Genomic DNA, 9,834 nt, shown 5'->3' with positions numbered 1-9,834 from the left:
AATAAATCCCTCCCTCTATCCCCTTCCCCCTCCCCCTGCTCACCAACCCACACACTCCTGTTTCTTGGACCTGGCATTCCCCTATACTGGGGCATAGAGCCTTCAAAGGACCAAGGGCCTCTACTCCCATTAATGACCGACTAGGCCATCCTCTGCTACATATGCAGCTGGAGCCATGAGTCCCTCCATGTGTAATCTTTAGTTGGTGATTTAGTCCCTGGGAGCTCTGGGGATACTGTTTAGTTCATATTGTTGTTCTTCCTATGGGGTTGCAAATCCCTTCAGCTCTCTTGGGTACTTTCTCTAGCACCTTCATTGGGGACCTGTGCTATGTCCAATGGATAGCTGTGTGCATTCACCTCTGTATTTGTCAGGCACTGGCAGAGCCTCTCAGGAGACAGTTATATCAGGCTCCTTTCAGCAAGCACTTGTTGGCATCCACAATAGTGTCTGGGTTTGGTGGTTGTTTATGGGATGGATCCCCAGATGGAGCAGTCCCTGGATGGTCATTCTCTCAGGTTCTGCTCCACACTTTGTCTCTGTAACTCCTTCCATGGGTGTTTTGTTCCCCCTTCTCTAGCTGGTTTTAAGGGCAAAAACTGAAATTGTGATATATACAGAAAGGCAGTACTGGGCATCTGCAAAAGGAAGCAAGCATTGTGCACAGAAGCAGAGAGATAGCAGTTAAACAGCCAGCTAGTTAACCTTAGCTCAGGGTCACAGGGAACAGCAATTTATGGCTGGTTCAGAGACCAGTTAAGCAAGATAATTTTGATACTTAACGTATTCGTAGAAATACTTTCATGATACGGCATAACTGTGTAGCCTATTACAGGGCAACCTACAGTGGGAGAAAAGTCTCATCAAGCCTTTGCTTTAAGCTACCAGGGTCTTGTCTCAGGAAGGTGAGAAAGAAGCCAGCCATCTTGAAAGTTCACCATCTTTATTATCTAGTTATGACCCCTCTCCCCAGCCTTCTGCCTGCTGAGAAATCTGTCAGGTCTGCTCTTGGTCCCTCAGAAGGGCTGGTTGATGCTGACACTGGACTGTCAGAGCAAGAAGGACCATGAGAACTTGGAACTTCTTAGAAATGTATAAATTGTTTGGGTTTATTATCTCCCATTTCTTGTCATAACATTTACAAAACAAACAAACAAACAATTCCCTTATAACTCAAAGTTTTGCACCGGAGAGATGGTTTAGTGAGTAAAGGCATTTGCCATGCCAGCCTGCGACCAATCCGGGGAACTCATGGGAAGGGAGAAGGAGAGAACTGACTGCACAAAGCTGCCCTTTGACATCCACAGGGTAGCGTGGCATGCAGGCCATACACAGTCATGCTCTCACACACAACAATGATTAGGAAAATAAAGTAAAAGAAGTGTTTTCTTACTACACAACAATTGAGTAGGCCAGAGCCCAAAAGGCTGGGTCTCCCAGGGAACTGATGAACAGCGACAACGTTTTCTCGGCTACAGGGACACTCCTTAGGTTATTCATTGAAGAGTGCTCCCTCCCAAGCCCAGCTCAGGCAGTGGTTCCTTCCCAGCCTAATCATCACCCGTGAAGGTGGCAGATGTGAGTCAATCGTTAAGGCAGGAACAGCAAAGGTAACCGGGGTCTCGAGGGGCTGGCACTGCGGTGGGAGGTTTTGTGCACAGGAAGACCCAGGTTGGAGGTTCTCTTGAGGACTGTTCCTCTCAGGACATCTCTCAGGGAAGCCTGGCTGCCTTCCTTCACCTTTCCTACTTGGAAGGAACTTGGGAACTCTGGCTTCCTCACATTCCTTCATTCTTCTGCAATCTCTGTACACAGTCATTCCCCCAGGCAGAACAAACTACTCAGCCCTTGAATTCTTCCTGCAGTGTGGACCATGCCGACCTGGTTGGTGTTTCTGTATCTGTCTCTCATTTATTATTCACTGCTTGAAACAAAGAAACACAGCTTACTCATCTCTGTGCTGTCTACCTCACAAACTGACAAACAAACAGACATCTTCCATCTCCAGTTTATAGCCATGGGAACAAAGACTCGGGACGTGAACAAACTTAGGCAGAACTGGAAACCACTAAGATGAAGTTTTACAATAATAAATGCAGACACCGAGAACAGAGTCAGGAAGCAGACTCATCTTAATGCAGGATTCACAGGGTTAGGGACTAGTCAGCATTCAATATTTATTGAATGCCATCCATATACCAATCACTGCCTCAAGCTTTGGGTCTATAGCAGAGAAAGCGCAATACTCCTGATACAACAGGATACTTAGAAAGGAAGATCTAAGGGTTCTAAATAACCATGAACTTAATGTGAGTTGTAGAGAAAACATGTACACAAACAAGCCCTCGCCTGAGTCTACCTGTGCTGGACAAGTGCACTCATGGGGCCACTTCAGAATGTCCCTTGTACTCTCCTACTCATAGACAAATGTGAAGAGTCTAGCTCCAACCAACCCAAGGTGCTTCATGTCAAGGAAGGACCTGGACAAAGTGAGTACTGTGTTTAAGAAGATACTTACAGTGCTGCATGTAATCTGGACAAAATAGAAGACCAACAGCATCTCTGGGATTGAGAGAGATGTTTACACAATACATGGCACCACGGGGCTGGACTTGATCAGGCAGAAGTCACAGGAAGTAGGAAATCTCGGAGGAAGGTACTCTGCAGAGGTAGAAGAGGCTTCCTACCCAAAGGAGGACCTGACACAGGACTGGTGCTGCCTGATGTCAGACTAAATTATCAACAGTTTAAGATGGGCTTCGCATCCCAGTAACTGCAAAATCAAGAATTCCAAAACCAACCCCCATTTGTGGTGGGATGTATTTAAAGGTGTGGGGTTTGTCAGTCAGAGAAAGCTGAATCTCAGTTATGGGATGGAGACGTTGCTTGGTACACTCTAAGCCTCTTTCCCTGGTTTATAAACACAGGAGGAACCCACAGGGGGCAATGGTTCCTATCTCATCTTCGTTGTCCACGTTAAGTGAGGTGATTTGCATAGTGTCAACTACAGTGCCTGACCATTCAGAAGCCATCTGTAAATGGTAGCTAATGATAACTAAATAGCCTTGTCTTCTACCTTATTTGGGTAAATCATTTGCCTAAACTTACTAAATTACTGTACTGACACGATTATTTAAAACCATAAAGAACTAGTTGAGAAAATGTTGAGGTGTTTTATTCTCTAAATAGATTAGGAAACAACTATGGGAGATATTTGTAATTTTAAAGGAACACTGTAATGGAGTGGATTTGGGGACTAAGCAGTTATTGATGTATGGACTGGCTGCACCAGGCAGGTGTGGCAACCTCAGACTCTCACCCTCCTTGGGGAGCCACCCCCTCCCACAGTGGAGGTAAAAGAAAAAAGAAGTCAATCCAGCACACCGATTTTATGAGAATCCGTCCATGCCAGAGTGATTTCATTTCCTACTTCGATAGAGTTTGGAAATTCGGGCAGATGCGGGGTGTCAGCTGCTGGAGTCTTCAGTTCTAACCTACTAATAGTGGAATCTAAAGTCTTAATTGCATTCTGCTGGCTGTTGGAAACAACCTCCAAAACCAGGAAGCAGAGCCTCAGGGTAAGTGAGAGGGATGGAAGGCGGGCAAGAGACTCAGATGTGGAACTGGTACAAAAATAAGCCACCCACCACCCACAGTAAAATTCAGAACTCTTATCAAATGCTGACGGATCGCTTGTCATGTGACACGCCCTCAGTCTGGAAGGTGGGAGACGGCTGAGGTAAGCAGCTAAGGCAAATGGGCTTGACGCTTCTCAGTAGATAGAGTTGTGGAAATGGCATGTGGTGAGCCTATGGAACCTTTAGGCTGGGCCAGAAGTTTCCAAAGGATGGGATAAAGTTGGGGAAAAGACTTTTTTAAATGTCAGAAGTTAAAAGGTCAGAAAGACCCTTGGGAGAATCCCAGAAAGCTGAATCAGGTTGAGGGGTGTCCAGTTGCAAAGACTTTGAGGAAGAGGGTAGAGGGGAATGTAGAAATAGCTGAAGCAACTGAGGAGCAAGGTTAGACTGAGCGCCTGCACACTAGGGAAAAACTGTCCCAAGTGAATCCCAGCCTTCTGGAGAAAACCCTCACAGAGCCCCGACCTAGTGTCACAGGTGCCCTGAGCACAGGAGACAGAGGAGTTCGTCCCCAGGCTAAGGTTGCCACGAGAAAAGCAGCTCCCATTTGACACTGAATAAAAAGGACCAGGACCCCAGGAAGGATTCTTGAGTACTGGGGGAACTAGAGGTAAGTGGTTGCAGGAATTTCCAAATGGGGACAATTCGTCTCAGAGTCCATGCCCTGGACTGATGGCTCCCGGGGTCATTTCCAGCTCCAGATCCTAGATCAAAGACATCTTGGCTATTTACTATTGCAGTCTCTTGAGGCTAGCTCTTCTGTGTGGCTCTCTCCATCAGAAATCGACTGTTATATACAGACTGACATTCTGAATCCTTCCCAGCACAGCCACTGTAGGCGTGGGCTAAGTCCACCAGAGAAGCTCCCACAGGGCAATGAGGCAGGGGGGGTGGGCTGGGAGGAAAAAGGAATAGGCAATCCTGGCTATGGCCTGGGGTAGCAGAAAACCAGCAGGTTTGTCACTTTCTCAGATGACCCAAGCTAACTAAAAATGATTACTTATTCTTTTCAGACTGCAAAACCACAGCCACCAAGGCCCTCTTCGTCCCCACTCGACAACATTCACTCCACAGAACTCGGGCGCATGCAAAATGTGTTCACTTCTGATCTTCAGAAGTATCCCTCTACTGACCGAAAGGTCTGGGGAAATTAAGAGGGTGTTAGCCATCTAAGACATTCTCCCTGGACTACAACTGAGCCCCTCCCTTGGCTCACCATCTACCTTGTAAGGCTGTCCCCATGTTTGGAAATGTTCCACCAATGAGTATTGTCCTATGCCTTACCTGTTGTGGGAACCCAACTTCATGAAATAAAAGCAGTGAGAATAATGAATAAATGTTGGGAAAGACTTGAAGGACATGTGTGTGTTTGTTCAGCCAATCCACAACAACTCTGACACCCATTCAGTAAAGACATGCACATGTGCATGAACACACACACATATACACACTCACACAAGCTCACAGGCAATACTCATGTGCACGCACACGCATACCTGAGTGAGTACACATACACGTGCTCACACACCACCACCACCCCCCAGGGCCACCAAAACAACTCTCCTGCAAAGCAGCATTTGTCCCTTTCTGTGCTAAATCTTACCCGCCTTATTTCCTTGCAGTACTGACTGGCCTTGGACCCCGCAGAGAAGTATGACTCTTTCTTGGAAAGGCTGTCACAGCGAATGTTTACAAAACCTTCAGAGACTCCTGTCTTATCCTCCTTCTGACACTGACTTCAGCCAGCACATCATTTGGGAACCTGCTGGATACCAGGATACCAGCCCAGCAGCGGCACGAAAGAACCATTGTGGTCCCTGGGAGTCAAACTATTTTAAAATAAATCCAGTGTTGCCACAGTTTCACAGGCAGTCAGGGGAGGCTAATACCTAACATCATTACTGGGGTTGGGGGTGGGGGCAGGGAGGAGCTTGGGAAGGAAGAATACTTGAGCCCAGGAGCTCAAATCCAATCTGGACAATAAACCTGCATTTGGTGTCCTTAAAGGAAAAATAAAAAGAGCAAGTGCTGGGACCAAAGATGGAGATAACTATTCCCAACATTAATGCAATGCCAATACAGTGGGATCAAGCAATAGTTAGAACTTTAAAAACCTAAGCATTGTTCTGTGTAAGAAGTGATGAGGTTTTATTGTTTTTCCTTTTGATGCCACCAATACATACGGGGTCAAAGGTCAGTCTAATTCAGCAGCATCTACCTCTGCAATATTTTTGTGAGTGCCTGCTTTCAAATCAAATCTTGACTTGTGACTAAACCAGAAAGTTCTCTGCATACCCTTGTCAGATTTCTGCTGACCAAGGGATGACCTAGGCAAGAGTACTTATACTCAAAATCTTTTCTGGCTTGCTTCATTATTGGGATGAGGAGGTAAGTCCTTTCCTATGACATCACCGCCTGGAAAGCGAGCTGGAGGGCAGAACTGGTGATGGGCAGGCATGTGTTGAATCCTGAACTAGCTTGGGATTTTGAAGGCCAGCAGTGGGGCTCATTCCCAACAGGAGGGATGGGGGAGGAGACAAGATTCCACGCAGGCGATTCTGCTCACCAAAGGTGTGAGGACAAGCAGCCCACCCTGTACGTGGAGAATCGCCAATTGAGTATACAGGTGGCCAGAGGGCAAGCTAGACAGAAGCTGGGTAAAGGCCCACCAGGTCAGGTGGGAAGTGTGGGGTGAGCTGAGGTTTGTGGGTGGAGTGGACTGTCCTCCCTCCCACCCACTCATCCCCCGGGAGCTGATGCATATGAGCTGGTAGGCAGAAGCCAAGAAGTGTTACGTTGCGGTGATGCAAAGGGTAAGATCAATCCTCTGGGAAGCGGCTCTTCTTGACCTGGCTTCCTGGGCTTGAGGCTGCCAGCTGGTCGGCATGTCCTACTCTGTCCCTCTGTCTCTGTCACCCCACCCACAAGCACGCCATAGGGTTGCTGGCTAGCTACCCCCAGGCTCCCCTGCAGCTCCAGCTCGCTGCAGGCAGCCGGGCCTCGCGGACGCGGGGCTCACTCACCCGCGTGCAGGCCGCCCGCCTCGGGGCCACTGTCCGTGGCTGCGGCGCTGGGCAGCGCGTCCGAGTCGGTGTAGGTGAGCCAGGTGGACTCCGTCTCCCGGGTCCAACTCTCGTAGTAGCGGGGCTCGATGGCATCGGCTCGGCTTCCGCCGCAGCCCATCCTCCCGTGTTGCGGGCGCGCCCGGCGGCCGCTCGGCTTGCGGCTGTGGCTGCTGCTCAGCCCGGGCGACGCAGCTCCGGCCCCCGAGGAGGAGGCGGCGGCAGCGACATTGGTCCCCTAACCGCCAGAGCCGCTGCCAACGCCGGGCTCCCGGGGGCCCCTCCTCTCTGTCTCCAAGGCCCTCCTCCTCTCCACTTTCCTTCCCCAGCACCCCTCAACCTCGCCTCTCCCACCGCCCAGCCGCCAGTCCCTCCTTCAGTGTTCTGGCAGATGCTGTGCAACAGAGTAGCAGACAGGTGGTGGGAAGGAGAAAAAGGGTCCCTCTTCAGTCTTCAGTCGACCTGGGCTCCCATCCATCCATCCATCATCTGTCCACCTGTGCATCCACCCACGGATCCAGTCATCCACCTACCTATCCATCCTTCTTTAAAACCACCTTTCCGTTCTGGGTAGCTCTGAAGCTCACAAAAAAAACCCTCCCAAGTTTTCTGGCCACTTGTTCTAAAAGCAATGGATGAACAACACCAGCAAATAGGGAGAAGAGTTGTCACTGAAAGTTAAGTTAGAGTCAGTGCCTGCTTGCTGAATAGAAAGCCGGGCCCATGGTCTCAGACTGTGCACTTTGACGCTTGTCACCAACACCCCTGCCAGGTCTGCAACTCCACCATCTTCTAAATTCTGTTCTCAAGAAAGCAAAAGATCACCAGGTCCATGCACCAGGGAGGACTCTAGGGAATGCCTACTGACTAAAGCAACGTTCTGTAGTGATTACGGTTCAGGCTAAAGAGTCCAGGCTCCACTTCAGGTCCCTGTGGCAGGCACTATCAGTGTCTGTAAGGCAGAAAGTAGACTTGAAGACTCCAGGCAAGGCCTGGGCTGCCCCAGCAGGACTCTGCCACCTCTTCTTAGCCTCTGAGGCAGAGGATGTGCAGTTACTTGGGATGGGTGGCTCCCACAGCCTGTGTCAAGTTAGAGGGCTTCTGACTCCTTTTGCTTCCTCTCTTGAATAATTTGGTATAAAAAGAATTGGGTCTTCATGAGGTCCTGTGCTCAGTCTCCAATATCAAATTGATGATGATGTAAAGAAAAAAGAAAAAAAAAAAGAGCCCCCCCTCTCAGGCTCTAACAGAGTCTGTGTTCTCTTCACTTCCCCAGCAATGCCAACACCTAATGAGTGGCCAGAACAGAAGTGTTTGAGCCTGAAGGTTCTAGAAAATCAAAAGAAGGCCCTGGAACTGAGACCTGGGGAGTAAAGGAAACTATGTGAGCCTGAGATGAGGTAGGGCAGGCTGGAGCCAGGCAAGGGAGAAAGACAAAGGAAGGGAGGTTGGCTGTATTGTAAACGTTCAGGGTGGAGAGCAAGGGAAAGCTTTAAGCTACATCTCACCGGTGTTATCCGATCGGCTCAAGGAAACTGTCGCTCAAAAAGCATGTGGAGAATGAATGAACAGAGAGGCCAGTGTAGTCCGGCAATCATCTGGAGATGAGAGGATGGCCAGTTACGGAGGAGAAGAGGACTAGAGGTGTCCAGTTGGTGCAAAGCTCCAGAGACTACAGATGAGTGGATTATTTTTCCGATTTCGCTTTCCCTTCCCTTCTGATAGGATTTCTACTGAGCTTCCTGAAAATGACATTTCCTGTCATTCCTACATAATCATCGACTGGGCAAAAGTCTGTTTTTCCAAGGATTTGCTTCTTGTTGATATTTAATACCAACGATTCAGAGAGTGTTTGAAACTTACAGAGCAGACAATCTGTCCTTGTGTTCACCAACTAGCTGAGAAAGGCTTGTGGAGTCAGGTAGGGCACTGCATTTCTATAAGTGTCACTTGTGGGAGGCTACAGGAAGAGGATGGAGGCTCCCAGGCTAGCCCACACTATATAGCAAGCACTTGTCTCAAATAAGACAAATAAGAAAGCCTGGGGTTATCACCTGCCATTAAAGGGCTCTGATAACCGATCAGCTCCTGGTAGTTGAAGCAATGCCCTTTTTTTCTATTTAGATTCAGTTTTCCCCTTGGACTCTGACCAGATGGCTCATCCTCTGTGCTCAGGATTTGTTGGGTTTTGTTTTCTTTGTTGATAACTGTAGCTTGTAAGAAATGTGAGCATGGTTTAATGAAGCATTTCACTGTTGGGATGAAAGAGTTTGCCATTTCAAGAAGATGAAAGGACATGCTGACTCTACTTGCAGGAGGAAAGGCTAGAAAACATTTAAATTTTTTAATTAATGGGTTACCCTATAGAAAAATGATCTGTCATAAACCAAACAGTGAAGGGGAAGAAGGGAAGAATTTCAATTGATACAATTTAAATGGAACATGACTTTTCAAGCAAATGAAGTTTCTTTTGGATTACAGAAACTAAACAATATTTATATGTATAATTCAACTATTATTTGGTTTAAATGGGCCTATTGGGAAATGTTATCATTTTTACTATTTTCTACAGAGAAAATATTTTCCACTTTATCAAATAACTCTGGACTTTGAAATTACAGCCCGTTTTTATGTTCCAGCTGTCTATGTAGTACTACATTATGCCATAATAAAGATACCAATGCTTTATATTAAAAAAAAAAAAAGAAAGAAAGCCTGGGGTTGTAACTTAGTTGCTAAAGTCCTTGCCTAGCATGCATAAAGCTCCAAGGTCAATCACTAACACCACGTGGAGCCAGGCATGGTGGTGCATGTGTGGAATCCAAGCACTTGGGAGATGGAGACAGGAGGATACCAGTTCAAGGTAATCGTCAGTTCAAGAGGAGTTCAAGGTCAGCATCTTGGGCCATGTGAGACCCTGAAGAGAGAAATAAGGGAAGGGAGGGAGGGAGAGAGGGAGGCAGGAAGGAAGTGAGGGAGGGAATAAGGAAGCAAGGAAGGAAGACACAAACAAGGGAAGGCAGAGAGACAGAGAGAGAGACAGAGAGAAAGAGAAGAAAGAAGAAGAAGAAGAAGAAGAAGAAGAAGAAGAAGAAGAAGAAGAAGAAGAAGAAGAAGAAGAAGAAGAAGAAGAA

The 9,834-nt window shown here is 47.7% G+C and overlaps 1 protein-coding gene across 2 annotated transcripts in view; it reads right to left on the bottom strand.

Annotated features, from left to right (window-relative positions):
* The window catches only part of Baalc (BAALC binder of MAP3K1 and KLF4), a 71,386-nt gene extending 64,159 nt beyond the window's left edge, over positions 1 to 7,227 (bottom strand). Inside the window, exon 1 of one of the 2 annotated variants that reach the window (XM_021184112.2) lies at positions 6,662 to 7,227. In XM_021184112.2, coding sequence (XP_021039771.1) covers positions 6,662 to 6,821 — 160 coding nt within the window. In that variant the 5' untranslated portion in view covers positions 6,822 to 7,227. The remainder of the gene's footprint in view (positions 1 to 6,661) is intronic. The other variant, XM_021184110.2, reaches the window with a different exon arrangement.
* Positions 7,228 to 9,834: the final 2,607 nt, after the last annotated feature.

This window comes from Mus caroli, chromosome 15, assembly GCF_900094665.2.
Source record: "Mus caroli chromosome 15, CAROLI_EIJ_v1.1, whole genome shotgun sequence".
In the NCBI taxonomy this organism is placed as follows: Eukaryota; Metazoa; Chordata; class Mammalia; order Rodentia; family Muridae; genus Mus; species Mus caroli.
The sequence above is the reverse complement of the archived record's forward strand: the minus strand, read 5'-3'. Positions and strand labels throughout refer to the sequence as shown.